The sequence below is a fragment of the Aythya marila genome, assembly GCF_965140915.1.
Source record: "Aythya marila genome assembly, chromosome: 1".
In the NCBI taxonomy this organism is placed as follows: domain Eukaryota; kingdom Metazoa; phylum Chordata; class Aves; order Anseriformes; family Anatidae; genus Aythya; species Aythya marila.
In genome coordinates this window covers 16918656-16936919 of record NC_139042.1, presented here as the reverse complement: position 1 = coordinate 16936919, position 18264 = coordinate 16918656, and the positions used below count along the sequence as shown (strand labels likewise).

The following is an 18264-nucleotide window of genomic DNA, read 5'->3' as shown; positions in this document are numbered from 1 at the left end:
CCGCCGGGGCAGCCGAAGCCCCCCCGGTGCTCCCCGCCGAGGGGGTCCCGCGGGGTAAGGGGCATGGGGAGCAGCCCCCCGGTGCCGAGCTAACTCACCGCTCCGTTACAGCCCCATGGCGCAGCGCAGCCGCCGGCCCGGGCCCCGCTCCGCTCCTGCGGCGCCCGGCGAAGGTGAGGAGGAGGAGGAGGAGGAGGAAGGCGGTGCCGCCTACCGGAGGGCGAGGAGCAGCGCCCAGCCGCAGCCTCCGGGCCCGCCCCGCGGGGAGGGGACGGCGGGCGAGGGGCTGGGGGGCTCCGTCCCTTCAAGGGCAGAGCCCCTCGCCTCCCCCCGGGCACGCTGTGTAAATAGGGTTGCTTCTAAACAGGCTGGCCCGGAATTAATTAATTAATTAATTCATGACCCGGACAGTCAGTCCCGAGGAAATACCTGTGTCTGTCTGCCTGTCACTGGGGGTCACAGGCGTGCAGCCCGAGGTAGCCCCAGCAGCGCTTCAGGTTGCCCCGTGCTGTAAACGCGACCGGGCTGCCCGTCCCCCCTGCCACAGGAGGCTTTCTTTGAAGCCGTGAGCCCGCTGTCAGGCCACGTTCGCATCCCTGCCTGGTCCAATAGTGTCTTAGTTTGGGGATGTCCTTTGAAATAGAGGTTAATTAGCATTTTCAAAGTGTTTTCCGTGCCTGACCTGAAAATAGCGCTCTGCGTGCCTGTTAAAGGAACATAGTTTAATTTCTTCCAAGTCTCCTTTTCCAGTCACTTCAGTCCTGCTATCACAATGCTTTGTACCTTAAAGATCATCCAACTCCAGCTAATTATCAACTGTTACAAAGAAGCATGGTGAAAACACTAAGGCCACTAAGTTACACATTTAAGGATGGCTAGGAAATGCTGTCCATGTCTTCCAACCAAAGGTGAAACAAACTGCTTCTTAACTCTCCTCCGCTGGAGCTATGTTGGCTCTTCCACTTCATGACACCAATGTGCCTGACGCCCCTGGCTGGCAGCTGCAGGGCTGGTGTGAAGGCAGGGACAGGCCTCAGCAGCCTCCATTTAGCTGCGCTGCCCGTTAGCAGCCAAGGCCCAGCACCCAGAGAAGCCCCACCAAGTGATGGGTATCAGGCAGCCTTCCTGCTGCATTTGAGCCATGTCTTGCACAGCCAAGGAAGGTTTCAAGCCTATTTCCATGTGTGAACGCAAACAGAAAACTAATTCCTTTTCCCGTCTCCTGCATTACAGTGGTGTTCCTATTAACTATATCCCAATGAGTTGTTTTGACACTAGACCCTAGATAGCAGAAGCCACTTTCAGGGGCTTCAGTAGCAGAGTTCAAAGATGCTTCCCAAAATTGGTTTACAAACTAAGCTTCGAGAGACAATTCACTCATAATCCTGCAAGATGCATCATGAACATTGAAAGACATATTCACAGCATAGAAGCAGCCCCTTTTCCCAGATGCCATGCTCTTGCCCACAAACACGAAGGCATTTAAAACATAAGCTGGAAAGGATCAATGACTGTAGCCCCTTCCTCTTGCAGCAGACTTAAGAGATTAAGTCACTGGACATGGAGTTTCTAAAGGGCCTCCTGCCCATTCACAGGTCACAGCACCTGGTATAAGGTAGTCATACAATGCCATTTAGGACCAGATGAGATTACTGACAAGCCCCTGTTATCCAGCTGTAGTTCGATGTATCCATTCCCTCAGCATCTTAGGATGGAAGCTACCTGTGCTTACACCTCTTATGTTGAACATCATTGTTCTCATGGCAAGTTAAAGCTAAACAATATTTTAAAGCTATCGGGGGCATGGATTAAAAAGCTCCTAGCTCTTATGATTATGAACAGAGAACTTCCTACTATGCTGTACTTTCCATCTAACAGCATAATTATATTTAATTTATGGCAAATGAAAGAAACTGTGCATTACAGCAGAAATACTTTCCTTCACTACTTCTAAATGCAGCCTAGAAAAAAAAAAGGGTAGAAAAAAAAAAAAAAGGGGTAGAGGACTCCACTAGTTGAGCAATGTCACACTTTCTCAGCAATAGCTCATGCAGCCTGCTGTATGCAATAAAAACAAAACAAAGCAGCAAGGGCACCTGCATGATTAATTTAGTATTGGAAAGAAGGTGACAGAAGTGGTCAAAGGAAAAAAAAAAAAAAAGAGAGAGAGATAACGACCTAGCTCAGATATTGGTGAAAAATCAAAAGCTCAAGTCCCTCATTATTTTGGTTGGAAATTCTTGTTGTTGTTGTACCATTCACTGATAAGGACAAGATTGATAAAGAGCATGCATGCCATGCCCTTGTGAAGAACCTGCTGTGTTTTGACACCACACAGTGCTTTTCCCAGAAGTGCCACCCAAGCATTATTAAATGCACCATAAGGAGCTACTCTTCAGCTAATGCTTTCATAGTATTATTTCATTTTGACAAATAAGATTTTTCACGCTTTGGTAACACAGTGGCTAAATGCCCAAGCTGTATTTATATATATATATTTTTTTACTTAAAACAGATAGGAGAAAGAATGTATTTTACCTAATGCTAGAATAGTCATAAAAATAGTAAGGAAAGATAAGAAAGGAATAAAAACAACCACTTACTTACATAAAGGACTTTCTTACCTCAGTTGTAAAAGCCAGTAGCCTAGACTATCATTCTATTTAGATTTTGCTCAGAATAAAACATGCTACTCTCAGCATAAGTTAAGACCTTTTCAGGCTACTTTTAATCCTCCTCAGCTGCCCCAGCCTGCAGGGGACCCTTTTGTCAGCTGGGAGGTGTTGGGGTGTGATGAACCACACCTTCATCTTTAGTCCTGTTGCTAGCACTTTGCCTGGAACCTGTGGATCAGCTGAAAGTTTGTATTTTTTATTTCTTAGCGCTTGATCTTCTGGCTCTACTGAGACGGGTGTGATTTAAGAGCCTATAATATATTAGGCAATTGGTGACAGTGCTGTGCGTTTAAAAGAAAATTGCTGTAATGGAAGCATACTGCTAAGTAGAATGATACTCATGATATCAAAGGAACAATAGTGGATTAAGTACTGCAGGACCAACTGCTGTGTGGTTTTTATTACTTTGAGCTGATCAAACTTTTTTGCTTGTGGGGAAAAGCTCTGTATTAAAAAGGCTGTTTTCTCCTGGTGTTCTTGCCTACTGGAAGACAAGAAGGGTGATTTCAGCTAAAATAGCTATTTGCTGTCACTCTGTATGAAAATACATCACACCTCGTGTCATTTGGAACCCTGGGCTTTGCATGAAACTGCTGAATGTGGGCTTTAGAGCCCCATGAGAAATGACCAAATGCTGGTCTGTGGTGAACTGGAGGCTTTCCAAAGTCGCAAATAGATGACAAAGGAATGCTGTAATTAGCAAGTCTGATGCTAGCGCTTCTGTCAAGATGTTGAGGGAAGAATCAAGCTCAGATTACCCAGGGTATAGGATGGCATCACGCAAACTGTGTCTTCTGGGAGGTGTCATATGGTTCAGGTGACCAGGACACTCATGTAAAAATACAGACAGGAGGACAACATTCATCTGAGCACAGCTTACCGCAGTTTTCTGCACATGCGCATTTGGGTGTAAGCTCCCTGCCAAATAAAAAGTACAGTAAGGGGGAGGAATCTGAAGTTTGGGAGGCTGCTAGTGGGAGCAGAAATCGCAAGAGAGGTTGTGAAAAGTGCCAATAGTAAATTGTTTTCTGTACCACGTATGCAGGACAGGTGCTCCCAGTACAGTTCTTCCTTCTATATCATTATAGCCAGAAACTTTTGTACATCTGCCTGAAGCTTTATGGTTTTCTTTTAATAAATAAAATGAAATATAAGAGGAAAAGGGGAAACAGGCCCCTAGGGGATTCATACAAATCAGAAACAGAACTAAATATCTCCAAATTTGCTTATAAGTAAGAATTATAGCACTTTTGGAGCCTTTCATCTTAGGATACTCATGTGCTAATTGGGCTAGCATCTCTCTTGTATGTCTGATACTGCACAACATATCTACAAACCTTTTGATCTTATTCTGCATAATCATGGCATATCCTTGCTGGGATTTACTGGGTGAGGTCTGGGGTTTGTAGTTCATTCCTCCCCTCTCCAAACAGTGCCCAGGTAATGGCCATGATCCCAAATTATGTGATGCAGTAAGGGATTCCCCTCTTTGGTCTGCATGGAAATTCAAGTACGTGCTGAATCCATTCCTGGGACAGTGTCCTGTGCAACTGACAGATGTATGGGGACTTTCCTGCAGATATCCTCCCCCAAAATGCATTCCTACAAGTGAGCTGCAGAAAACTATAGAAATATGTTGTAAAGAACTAACCTGCTGTGGTGAAGAGAATAGTAGGATGACAAAATATGTTTTCAATCCTTACCATCTATAGTTTTGTTTGCTTAAGAAATCTGGTTCCCCAAATTAAGAACTATTTTCTTACTGTGTGTTAAATCATTGCAATATTTGAAATTTGTGTCAATGTTCTGCTTTGAAATATTGACCAGCTGGCAGCTCTTTGTGCCTAGCTCAGGACAATCATCAAACACAGGAATGTCCTGAGATGGTGTATTGCATGGCTCTTCTGCATTGATATTATTGCAACTACAGCACTTTACACACAACCTTCACAATCATTTCTTAAACCTCTCTCCTAGATATGTTGTTTATTTACAGTGCTATACTTCATTTCTCTTGTATTCTTTCACAAAAGATGCTGTAAAGTTTAACATGGGAGACAATAGCAAAAGCATGTAGATGATGGTAAGAAGAGAGATGAAGTGTGTCAGGTTTACTCATATGGCCTTTAGAGAGATGACAGCTAAGTGAGGCAGGCAGTATGCTCATTTAGCTTACCCGTCTCTTGAAGCAAAGAATTCTACCAGAAAGGGCTTTGTCTTCGTATGAATTAAGAGCATTTAATGTCATTATGTTTTAACTTAAATCAGTGTTTGATATTTTCACATAGAAATAGTAAGAAAGAAAAAAAAAGACAAGAATTTCAATTATTATATGCTAAAAGTGCTTGCATTTTTATCCTAATAAAAGTGAACAATCTTGAATACGCTGATTAGAGTCAGACTGTGTCCTAATCTTCTTCATTAAGATCCGTACCAACCATATTATACATGTTTGAATAAGAAAGAACTGTAGTTATAATAAAGAATTTCTTTGAAAACAAATTTTGATCAAGGGAAAAGAAGAGACACGAACGTTCTTTATCTATTCTTCTTTTCCTGTATCCTCTGCAGTTAAGCAGATCCATACTCTGAATGCACATGCTGCATTTCTTTCAAGGATTACAAGGTGTTACACAAGCAATGATTCATAAAGATTCACAACCCTTGGTGAGTTGGGTAAATATTTATTCAAATGTCATATAGACTGACAAACTGAGTCACAGAGAAATGATGTTTGACAAAAAATCCACTAATTTTGGATGAATCAATTTTTTTGTCCTATCCAGTTGAAACGCTTGCAACTTCCGTTTTTTTTCACATGTGTTGAACATGTTTATGGACCCAGAGAAGTCAATGAAGGCTGGATTACAAGAGTAAGCAAGTGGAGTGACCCAAATAACTGTTCATGATTCAGAATTTTAACTTAAAATCCTTTGCTTATGGTTGCACAGCTATTCTTCCAGATAAAGCAAATCTATTGCATGAGCAAGAGCTAATGAGACCTTCTGAGATGATGCCTGGAAGGGGCTGAAAGTATAGAGTCGCAGCCCATGGAACAGATTGCAGTATTTTCTTCAGTCCTGTTGAAGAACTGAGGATTTGACTTAGGGAATTGCAAAAAACTTGAGAAATCTTAATATTATTTAGTTATGTGTAAACAACACTATGCATTTAAAAATTAGCTTTGCAGATTGTGTCTGGACTGCAAGCACTGTGTCCTTAAAAATGCATTGACTGCTGAAATAGGCGTATTCACTGCCTGATATTCTGTGATTGTCTTTATCTTACATTTATACCCTGAAGGATAACCGTAAGAATAGTGGTCTCCAGGTATGCAAGAAAGCAGACTGCCTACCTAGTATAGATATATATCAGGGAGGATCCCTGTGTAGAGTTGTTTTCTGAGCACCTACTAAATCCTAATTGCTTGTGACAGAACTGGGTTTTGCCAGGTTAGTGTAAGATTTTGACTGTAGGGCTAGAAGAGAATAATACAATTCAACTAGTAATTCCAGAAAATAATGCTTCCTGTCTCATTATAGGGAACAGGTGTAAAGAGCAAGAAGAGAATGTAAAGTATGTGCAGGCTTTGAAGAAGAGACGATCATTTTCAGCCTTTGTGCTTTGAATCTAACATGACTTTCAAGGCTAAACTAAAAGATGTGTTGGTGTGTTCAATAATTTGGAGGGAGATTGATATTTTGTATGTTTCTTTCAGTAAATTATTCTTCTTATTATTATTCATATTATATATATTATTCATATTATTCTTCTACACATTCTGACACCCTAGAAATTATACTAGACTAGCACAAGATAATCTTCCCCAGACTTTGCCTGAATTGCAAAGAAAAAGTCATCTGGGCAATGAAAGCAGCACTCCTTGTTCAGCAGAGCCAACAGAGGACTCCGTTATTTTTTTTGGAGAAGTGGTTCTGAAAGTGATTTATGGATGTAATCATCTCCAAGCCTAAAGTAGATGGTCCATGGACATGTCATGTAGTACTGCAATTGTATTTTCAAATTAAAATATGATGATAAAGGTGTGTAGTGCCTGATGAGAAACTGGTAGTGGCTCATTGTTTCAAAGTGCATGAGGACTGCTGTTCTGGAGCAGTGGGAATGCCAGTAGTATTCTTACAGCAGAGGAGTCAAGGCTCTGGAAATGTTTAAAATTCTAAGTCTCCAAGATTGCTTATGGTCAGAGAAAACTCAGAAGATTAAAACTGAGGGCAAAATAATTGCCTACAGTGTGTGATTTGCTTAGTATCAGTGCATGTAGGATTTCAGAGGCAGGGTACCATTCGCTGAGAGGTTTTATGTAAGCAGAAAAAGCTGGCAGGAGACAGCATATCAGGAGCTGCACTGGGAGCTTTTAGTTGATCTTCATGGATATTATGCTTTCCACTAATTGTGTCTAGGGAATTTACATCTCTTAGAATCTTCCTTAAATCAAATGAGGAAACCCTCTGTCAACATTTGTGTGCATATGTCAGGAACCTTGCAAGAGCTGGAGCTCTGTACTGGCAGTATTGATACTGAAAGGTCTTTAGACCTGTGGCATGCACATTGGAATTACAGTTGTTTCTGTCTTATGCCTTAAAGTTTAGAAGAATTTTCTGAGGTCTTTCCAGGAGAGGATCAAATATTTACTGTTCATTGAAGTCTCCAGAATTGTGCTCCCTGTTCTAGTGACATATCAATGATGATCCAGCAATGCAGGCACACCTTTGTAGTGTATCACAATCACTCAGGTTGGAAAAGACCTCCAAGATCATCTAGTCCAACCTATAATCTAGTACTGACAAGTCCACCACTAAACCATGCTACTAAGTTCTACATCTACATGTTTCTTGAAGACCTCCAGGAATGGGGACTCAGTATCTGGCTATGGAAGTTAAAATTTTCTCCCTGCCAAGTCTGATAACACATTTACATTGCATTAATGCAATCTCAATGTGTAGCAGAAGTGCTTGGTTTAGTTAACCTCTGCCCAATCCTAAACATTCATTGAGCTTTTACATTCCCTGGCTGATGAGGTCTGTAGCTGTTCCAACGCAGCGCTGAGATCTGCCTGCTCAGAAACTCAGAGAAAGTTGTATCACTGTGTCAAAGAAACTTGCTGCACAGGAGGATGGTACCTCACAATGATGGAATTGAACATACCAATAATTTTGTGTTTATGACACAAACCATACAATGTTATTGTGAGATTTATGCTATGTAATGTATTTCTAAAAGTTCTGATACCCTGAGTCTAAAGATTTCAGGAAAAAATCAGCTTATATTAAAGGAAAGGGAAAACAAGTATTCAAGCACATATTATTTAATGTTCTGATTCTATTGAGAATAACATATTTTTATTTGCTAGTATTTGAAAATCAAGATAAATCCTGCCTTCACTGTAATAACTGGCACAACCCCCATTGATTTTACCAGGGCCTAGATTTCTCCCTGTCTCTGTTCTTGGTCTTATGCAATCGCTAAAAGATTCTGAAAGTTATTTGGGGGTTGCTTTTCTTTGTTTAGAAAGAAATATGCAATCTAGCATTGAACAGCACAAATACAGAATCAAAATGACATGCAGCACAGAGCCAGCCTTGCTATCTTCCTGAAAAATATAAGCCTTTGGCATTGCAGAGGTTTGTTATGGAGAATTTTACTGTTGTAAGCGGCAGCAGTAGCACATTTTGAATTTAGGTCAACAGACATTTGTCAAAGTCCCTCACTATTACATGAATGCTATCCTAAAACAATCCATCTGTGTCTCATCACTTACTATGGTACTCCTTTACAGTACCATACAGTACCCACTCTCGGGTGATTTTGAGCTAAGAGGTTTCTTATTTCTGTAACAAAATGTTATTCTGGAACATATCCTATTTGTCATGATTCTTAAACTGCAGCTTCTTAAATCAAGAGATTTGATACAACAAATCCTGCTACCTTCCTGTGACATTCTTTTAATTGGCTTTGAAAATGATGGAAATCCATTGTGATCACATTAGGCTAAAGCATGGCTTGGATTGCAGCAGTATCAAAGGGAGTGAGATTGTCTTTCCATAACCTGTGTTTTGTTGAAGGAAACAGAAGTGTTCTTATCTGTTTGCTTACTATCATATGAAGTGGATGGGGAATTAGAGAGAATAGGCAAATATGTCAAAGGTGAAACAGCTAACAGCATAGTGAATATTGTAATTTGCTCCTGGAATAAATCATAAGCATTTTATTCCTCACCTACAAGTAAACGGGTACATTCTGCTTCAGAAGATGTTTCCTGATTATCAGTTATAAAAAATAAAATAAAATGAGACAAAGCCAAGTCTTTCTAACAGAGATTTTTTCGTTTAAGAAAAATATGAAATTAATTTGTTAATTAATTCCAAACTAGAATATGTAGTGAATTTTCAAAGCAAAATATTATTCTAAAACTGGATTTTTTTTTAAAGAAAAAATGAGATTTCTCCCAAAGTGCTTTTTATCAGTGATTATATTAACATGAAATGCAAATGTGTTTGAATCCCTTCTTCTGTAAGCTATTTTGTGGGTTAGTCAGTGATGATATTGTTAACCATATGGAGATGTATTTTTACTTGTGGTCAATAAGCACGGTGTTATCTGTGGGAGGAATCTGTGCCCATGTTAGCTGGCATTAGAAGGGACTGCACAGCGCTTCAGGGCTTAAATTGTAAAGGAAATGGTGGTTCTGATTTGACCAAAATAAGCTTATATTAAGAAAAAAACAAACAAGCAAAACAACAACAACAACAACAAAACCACATGGCCATTTCTTAACTGTATTACTTTTAACTGGTGGAATTTTCTTATGTGCAAACGCTGTTTATAGAAGTTATATTGATATGCAAATTGATACATTTACAATGGAAAAACTGAAAGATTATTCCAATATGCATGCCGAATTCTTCACTACTGTTAATCATAAGGGGATATTTCAAGAAAAAAATTACACTATATGTCTCTTCTCCCCCAGAAAGCAATCCTGAAGAGAATGAAGCTGAATAAACCCAAACGATGGCTGGAGAACATAGGATTAGGCAGCTGCCAGAATCTCTTGGTTTGTGCTCTGAAATGTAACATCCCACTAAGTCTATGTTCTATTTCTTACCTACCAGCAGTGAGTCCCAGTGGAATAAAATACACATAGACAGCCAAGTACAAGAACTGAGAGCCCACACAGTCAGGGCTTTGAATTGGAATGTGGGCACTTGAGAGAAACAACCTTTGGGCAGGTATTTTCCACTTGTCAGAACAAATGGTAATGAAGTACAAACTGAATTCATTAAAATCATCCTTTCAGTGTTTTTTGGGTTGCATAGTTTCCAGGGCTGAGAGCCTCACAGAATATCCTTATAGAGACAGCAGCTGCTGGCACTGCGTGGTTGTTCTTTCCTCTGTTCATTCTGGCTTATAAAAAGACCAGACAATGCTAATACTTAGTGTCTGCAAGGGTTAACAAGCTCCCCACCATACTCTCATTAGGTAGACATTTCATATCCATGCTGTATGTGTGAGAAAACTTAAGCATAAGATTTTTGCTATCACAGTATCTCGTGAGGGTACACGTGGCCTGTGTGGGTCAAAGATGGAGAGTGATGTAGGGCCATGGACTGTGGTGGAAGGAAAGAAGTGTGTTGCCCTTTCTGACCAAATACTGTCTTCATGGGCTAGCAGATGTGCCCCATCAGCTTCATATCCTCAGTGTGCTTATACTATGGGATAGCTTTGTCTGCAGCACAGGTCATGGTATATACCCCAAGCAAAACATACCTTTTTTCCTGGGTAAGCACAGCCCTACAGAACTATATGGGGAGAGTTTTTCTGAGTGTGGATGTGGGACAAAGTCATGGAGCTGGCTTCTGACTGCAGGTCTACAAGGCTCATTGGCTGCTTTGCATACCACCCACCTGGGAATCCCACATCAAATTGATCTTGAAAAAGGTTAAATACCCACAGAGGAGGTTGAGAGAGAGAAAAGAAACCAGCCTGGTAGTTAAATAGAGAAAAAAAAAATGCAGTTTTTAGATAATAAGCTATAGTGAGAATAGAATGCTAATAGAAAAAAAAGTAGGTAATGCTGAACTTCAGTGTTTTGGAGAAAAAAGGGGAAAGAGGTCATATTGTGGTGGTGGTGTAGCATGAGGCTAGATTAGTTGATGATGGCAGAGAAAAATGAAGGGAACAGAAAATTTAGGCATTTTCTCTCTGACTCAGGGGATGACTTTAAGGCACAGTGAGTTGTGCAGATACTTCCTTCAGCAAGGCACAGGTTGCTCAGCAGTGCAGATTTACTGAGCAGGCTTAGTGGGTTTACTCATGAGCAGAGAAGCGGTGTGGGGAAATACAAACATTGGCTTAGTCTACATGTGGCCTTAGCTTTACTGGGGTGTTTTTGCTTTCCTCTGCCTCCAGCGCAGAGCTTGCTAAAGGTCATTTGATCAGCGCTGTCTGCAGCGGTGGCCTCTGTGGGCACTGACATTACAGTTCTGGGTGATAGCTCTGTGCCAGGTTTTGGGGTTCCAGCTGTGGGTAGGGTATGCTGGATGGGTCTGCTCTGGTTTTTGTGTTTAACACTGTGTTTTGTGAAACAGAGTCCAGCATGAGGCCGAATGCTGCTGCTCCACTGGGGATGAGGGTTCAAATGTTGCTGTGCTTCTGCTGCCGTTTCAGAGTTAGAATTCATACACTGGAAGGAATTTATACACTGGAAGGAGGATGACGACTATCTTGTGCACTTCAGTGATGAAAAAGAACCGTGAATCTTTGACAGGAGACAGAAGGAGAGGGCCACGGCCACTCCCCTCCCTCCGCACACCGCCCAGCCTCCTGGTCCCCGACCACCGTGACACAGCCTTAGCCCACGCCAGCGCTCGGGAAAACCCATCAGGGAGCCCCGAGCACCACCGTTTAAGGGTTTCTTTTTTCACCCAGCAGTGTTTTTGCCCAGGGAAGGGCTCCCTCAGGCTTCGCCAGCCGGCGGGCACCCGTCCCGCTGGGCGGGCTCAGGGCGGGGCGCCGCCATGTCGGCGGGCGGAGCGGCGGGGCTGCCTGCCCCAAGATGGCGGCCGCCAGCCAGGTACCGCGCGGCGCCGGCTGGGGAGAGGGGGGCAGCTCCCCAACGGAAAGGGGGGGCGGAAAAGCGTGCGCAGATCCTTGTTGTCATTACTTTTACTATTTTAAAAAATAGCTACTATTTTACTATTTTTCACACGTCCCCAGAGCCTGCAGATTTGAGGGAAATGGGTGGGAGGTTTAGGTGCTGGCTTTCAGTGGTGAAAAAGCGGTGGGGATACCGACGGGGATGCGCTGGCGCTTTCAGGTGTTTAGGGGCGATGCTGGAACATCCAGGTATCCCCATGAATTGAATTTCATTTCCCCGTTCTTGAATTTTATTTCTTCCACGAGTTTTGTTGTGTGTATATATGCAGTGTCTGCCTACATTCGTGTTTCGGTTTCCGGGGAACAAACCCGACCCCAAACCACTAATAAGCTGCCGAACTTGATAAGTGGGCGCAGCGCTCCCCCCGCTGGCAGCAGCCGCTCAGCTCCGCACACAGCAGCGGCCCCCGGGTGGCTGCTAAACTTTAAATTAACCCCAGTTGTAATGTCAGACCGGTTACTGATGCTGTAACCTGAGCTAGAATTGCGGGGGAGGTTGTTTCGGTGTATTTGCTCCATGCTTTTTTGTTTTTCTACCCTTATAGTCATGTTGGGCTTTGTAAAGTGGGTCTGAGAAGCCACCAAATACAGGTATATACTTGCATACAATTACATACAACTGAGCATGGTTCCTTAAGTCTGGAATTATGTCAGACTGTGGGGTTTTCTGGCTGCAGAACTGACTTCATGTAACTGACAAGGCAGAGAATTCAGGCTCAGTTCAGACACAGATGGAGAGAGTGTTGTGCTGTCCCACTGAAGGCAGGTGGTGCTGTCTGAGATGTCTTCAGGGGTTGGAGACATCTGGGTGATGTTGACAAGCATTACACAGCATCTGGGGAAAGTCTGCAGCTTTTTCAGCAACAGCTGTGAGGCCAGGCAGCATGGGTTGGGGCTTCTCCACCAGCTCTTTTGTTTAGGCTTCTGAGTTGTACCTTGCTTGGCCCTTGTGTTGCTTAGTTCAGAGGTAGTGAAAGGATATAAAGTTGTCTTTCAGCTACGGTTTCTGTGCTAGCTTGTCAGGTATTGAGCCGTGACTTATTAGCTTTTGCTTGGAGAATGTGGGAATTTGTAAGGACCTTTTGTCTGAGGCCTGACTAAACTCAGAGTGGCTTTCCCCTGGGACTGGATGGAGTCACACAGTGTACGGAAGTGTAGATACTTTGTAAGAGGCCTGATCTGTTCAATTCCACATCCTTTTTTTCCATCTGGGTCTCTTATGTAGAGGCTTCCCAATAGTAATCTGTGTGGTCTGGGCAAAGTAGCTACATGCTTTTCCTTCTCAACCGGATTTGCATGGTTCCACAAAGTAAACCACCCCATGTTGTTGCTGTTTCTGTAACCCTATCCCATCAAATAAAAGATGTCTCTATTATACTTTCTTTTAAAGTAACTTGAGGCTGCTTATCCCCACTGCTGAGAAGATGAGAACCTGCACATAGGCAGTCAGTGAAGTTACTGGCTTCCTTTCACCCAAGTGTGGCAAGGAAGGCTAGCAGGCCAAGCCATTTGGACCAAATATGTCAGTTGGGCATCCTGTTCAGGGATGAGCTTGCTGAACAAGCCTGCAAATTGGATGAATCCTGGTAAGGGTGTTTGCTAACAAATTGAAAATGAAAAACAATCTTACAGAAGGATTGGTGTATATATATAACCAACTGAGATTTTCAGCCTCTACTCTTTATGTTTCTGAAGTCATAGGAAATTATGATTTCAGTAGTCTCCTTTTTCAGAAACTGTTCCCTGTTGCAGCTTATCACTAGGAAGATTTTCATACGTTATTTGTACGTTGCATGTTAGCATAGTTATGCTTGATTTAGCTCTGAGTAAGAAACTCTAAGAACTGGCAAAAGTCTCATGGTGATAGGATGGATCATGGTGCTTATTAATTGATTAGTTTCTTTGTCATGCTCAGGAGTATGTTTAAATTTTATGTGGTCAGGATCTCTGTAAAAATTCAGTAATTCTATTTGGCCAGGAAGTCAGGGTTCAGACTGTTATGGCCATGCACGTACCATCTCAGAGTTGATAGTGGGAATGTGACACGGTTTCAGGATAGAACTGTTAGAGCCTGCTATGCCAGTAACCTTCTAGGTTTGACAGAAATTGTTGTTAATTTCTTTGCATGCTGTTTTAATTTATTCGAGACTGCTGTAAAATTGGGTTTGGAAGTGGAAGAGGAAAGGTAGGAGAAAACCAACAAAAGGTGAGGAAAGGCAAAAGACTGAATCTTCAGCAGTGTTTATTCTGCTCCTTTTTGGAATCTGTTATTACCTGCTGCTGCTCTCATCATTCTGATTCCCTTTAAAGAATATTTCTTTCAGTGCAGGCAATAGTTGTGCGTTTTGATGATGGTAATGCTGCAGCGGTCACAAGGAATATATACTTACATATCCTATGAGGCTCTTTAATATTTTTGTAACAATTTTACTAGCATATTTGCATTTGTTTGAAAGAAAACAGTTGCTAAGACTCAAAACAAAGTTACGTCAACTACTAGTGTGAAACTCTTTTTGACCTTTACCATTTTCCTGTAGCTCACTGTGATATTATCATGATTGTGTCTACAATTTAGATATCATGAACCAGGTATGAAGTCTAGCAAGCCAGAAGATATTCAAGTGGATGACAGACTGTGAAAGCAGCTGACACATTTAAATAAGTAAATATAACTGTGGATGATGTCACTTTTTTTTCTTCAAATAGACAAAAAACTCCACAATGTTTTTTTGAGGTGAAGTGAAAATGAGGTGGAAAGTTTGTTATCAGTTCTACAGTAATAAAAGAGTGAGAAAGGACACAGCTGCAGTTTGATTGTCCAACTCTGTATAGTTAGGAGGATTTTGGGGAAAGAAGATAAGAAATTCCTAAAACATGGGTAAGAAATAATGCTATAGAGAAAGAGAAGGAAAAAAAAAAAAAAAGGCAAAATCTAGCCACGTCAGTGTCTTAAGGGAGGTCTGGACTGTTCCTCTGGGTTTAAAGGAAGTTTGAAGAAAGAAAGAAAAAGAAGCTAGGCTCAGGGGGGTGTAGGAAGCTGCTGTGTGATCTAAGTGATAGAACAGAAGTGGCAAAAGATGCAACAAAACCTGGAGAAGGCCAGTGAAGCAAGGTGGGGACTGGGCTCTTCTCCCAAGCACCAAGTGACAACACGAGGGGAAATGACCTCGAGTTGTGCTGGTGTGTGTGTTAGGTTGGATATTGGGAGAAATTTCTTTATTGAAAGGGTTATGTGGCATTGGAATAGACTTTCCAAGGAAGCGGTCGAGTCACCATTGCTGGAGGTTTTCAAGAAACATGTAGATGTACAACTTGATCTAGTGGTGGACTTGTCAGTACTAGCTTAAAGGTTGGACTAGATGATCTTGGAGGTCTTTTCCAACCTGAAAGATTCTATGATTGTATTCTATGAAGAGGTTATGTTTCAGAAGCTTGCTGGCAGGTAGATGGTAAGTTGCCAATAAGTTAGTTGTATTAATTGATGTACACAGTTTTCTGTTTTTTCTCATGACAAGTGTGTGATTTACTTAAGGTTTGGTCTTTGAAGGTGTGCTAAATGAGGTATGGAGCATCCTGATGGCTAGTCCTTGAGCATCAATGTGTGCAAAAAAAAGCAATTTTTGCCATTCACTTGGAAGTGTCAATTATGAAAAAGGAGGCTAAACAAGAACAGTACATCTCCAGCTTAAGCATTCTGTGAGGCACTGACTAACTTAGAAGCTAAGATCGTACAAATCTCATGGCAGTTCCACATATGCAAGAAGAAAGAAATCAATTGAAAGTATTCTGTGAAAACAGGAGGGGTGGGCAGCATAAAAACTGCGATTGAATGTAGTGATACTGTGAATAAGGAAGTGAAGGGGAAGATAAAAACTGGAAAATGAAATCGAATACCACGGCAATCTTTATAAAGATTTACTTTACATTCTTTTAATAAAGGAGTTAATCAGCAAAACTTATAAAATGGGGAAAATTGACCTATTGACTGAGGAATAGCATAGTTTGCTGACTCAGTTTTGTCAGCCCCCAGTAGTTTGTAAAGTCTGGAATTATCTTTTGTTAAAGATATTAAACAGCACTGGTCCCAAGACAAACCCCATTGGTGTCCTAAAAATGACTTACAGGACAGGGAGGTTTGCTGTATCTCTCTACAACAGACCGATGCATTTCATTTTTTAGGCAAGACACTTAGTATATGTTGCTACTTTTGCTTCCCAGATCACCAACATGGAAGTTGACAGAACTGGTGAAGATCATTTGAAAGTCCGCAAAATGAAGAAGAAGATAATGAGGAAACAGGTCAGAGCTCAGCATACGTTGATGAGACATGAGGGCATTGAGTGTGTCTCCCATGCCACACAGGTGATTGACAGTTCTGATTTTGATCATATGAGAAAATGCTGTTTATATGTGTTCCGTCTTCGCATACGCTTTGTCTAAAATGCAGTTCTCCCCAAAAAAAGCACTTCCTGAGATTAAAGGTTTTCTCTCCCTCTTGAGTTCAAAGCAGAAGTGTACTTCATCAGTTTAATGTCTGCAGAGAGGCTTTGAAAATCGTTAGGTAAGGTTGTTTTTTTTTTTGTATCTGAAACAGTAGCTCCTTGAATTGGGGAGGAGAAGACAGCAGCAAGAGAAATGTTACCTTTTTGAAGGAGATGTGCTTTTCTCCTCTTTTCTCTATGATTTCTTTTCTTCTCTGGCTTTTAGCTTTTGTATCTTTTTCTTCTATACTTCTCCATCAAGTATAATTTGTCTCATCTATTAACTCTGTGGTGAAAAAAAAATAGCATGTCTGTCTTAGAAATCTTTTCCACATTGTTTTCTTCACCTAAATTGATTTAGGCTGTGGCTCTGTGGGAGTTGAACTGTTTGACTGACTTTCAGCTGTTAAAAAGAGAACTTTCTCTTCACATGCACAAAAGGGGACATGGGGCAGTTCTGCTTCTTTCTTATGACACTCAATGAACTTTACCATAAGATGCTTTATTTCCTAACCTACCAGCAAACTGCCCATCTGTTTGATCTTTTACTTTTTTTTTTTTTTTTTTTTTTTTTTTTTTGCTATAGTAGAGAGTTTCAGGAGATCAGAAGTGGACCTGGCAAATACTGGTGTAGCAGAAGATAAGTGTTGGGAACTTTCAGGTAGAAAGAAGAAATTAAAGAGGGTCTTACTTCCCTCTGTCAGTTGTGGGAAGCTGCTAACTTGGCTTGGAACGTATTGTAGAGCTATACCACTTACTCTAGCTTTGTTCATCTTGATCCTAAAACTTCTTCCCATTCAGATACAGAAATGTATGTATATTTATATATATGCATACAATATATACATTCATATATAAAATGTCCACTGAGTTTGTTTAGTCCATGACTTTGGGCTCCACCTGTCACAACAATCTTTCAGGACAGAAGAGATGGTGTGTGCTGTTGGATTGTTGCATGCTGAAGCCAATTCTGATTCCATCACTGCCGTGCTTGTTGAGTTCTATCAACATTCGTGATTATCTGGGTGACTCTTACTGTGTTACCATGAGTAGTATGACATACAGCAATCACAGTAGTGATGACAGACAGTATTATATAGTAATTAACATCATGCAGCCCAAATCATGGGCTGTTCTTACCCAACATTAAATCCCCTTGAGGTACACATTGGATTTCCCCATTCTTCACTATTACCCACCAAGTGCACAGAGATCTTTGAGCAAAAGCAATCCCACGGATGGGTTTGCCTTTGCCTGAGGCAGGCATAGCCCAGACTGTCTTCCCTAGCATGTCTTTTACATGCACTACAGGGACTTTATCCTCTTGTACACTACGTAACAGGTTTGGTTGGGCAGGTCCATCTTAGTTGGCAGATGCTCTAGTGCTGACTAACCAGGTGGCCTTTGCCAAATGTGTATTCCAAAGTCTGAATGTCCCAGCACCCATTGCTTTCAGTGGAGTCTTTAACAGTGCATTATGTCACTCGATTTTCCCAGAGGCTGGTGTATAAGAGGAGGTATGATACACTCACTCAAAACCATGCTCTTTGGCCCAGGTATCTATGAGGTTGTTTCAGAAATAAGTCTCGTTGTCTGATTCAGTTCTTCCTGGGGTGCTACCATCCATGAGTCAGTATAGAGATGGAGCTCTGGCCACTTTTCCTGTTCAGCAGTATTTAAAGCCAGCTGGATGGCCTTTACTTCTGCAAATTGGCTCGATTCACCTTCTCCTTTAGCAGTTTCTGCAACTTGCCTTGTAGGAATCTATAGAGCAGCCTTCCACCTCCAGTGCTTCCCCACGATATGTCAGGACTTACCAGTGAACAAGGCATATTGCTTCTCATTTGCTGATAGCTTATGATGCAGTGGGGCTTCTTCAGCATGTGTCATCTCCTCCTCTGGTGATAATCCAAAATTTTTGCCTTCTGGCC

The 18264-nt window shown here is 41.6% G+C and overlaps 2 protein-coding genes across 5 annotated transcripts in view; one reads left to right on the top strand and one right to left on the bottom strand.

Annotated features, from left to right (window-relative positions):
- Positions 1-150, bottom strand: part of ELMOD1 (ELMO domain containing 1) — a 41907-nt gene extending 41757 nt beyond the window's left edge. For both annotated transcript variants that reach the window (XM_082776158.1, XM_082776159.1), the window contains exon 1: positions 99-150. The gene's annotated coding sequence lies outside the window, so the exon portion shown is untranslated. The remainder of the gene's footprint in view (positions 1-98) is intronic.
- Positions 151-11752: 11602 nt separating this feature from the next.
- ALKBH8 (alkB homolog 8, tRNA methyltransferase) overlaps positions 11753-18264 on the top strand; it is a 47963-nt gene continuing 41451 nt past the window's right edge. The window contains exons 1-3 of one of the 3 annotated variants that reach the window (XM_082752034.1): positions 13300-13438; positions 14428-14514; positions 16071-16214. In XM_082752034.1, the coding sequence (XP_082608160.1) occupies positions 16080-16214 (135 nt within the window). In that variant the 5' untranslated portion in view covers positions 13300-13438; positions 14428-14514; positions 16071-16079. Of the gene's footprint in view, positions 11770-13299; positions 13439-14427; positions 14515-16070; positions 16215-18264 lie in introns of those variants that run through there. The other 2 variants (XM_082752035.1, XM_082752036.1) reach the window with 2 other exon arrangements.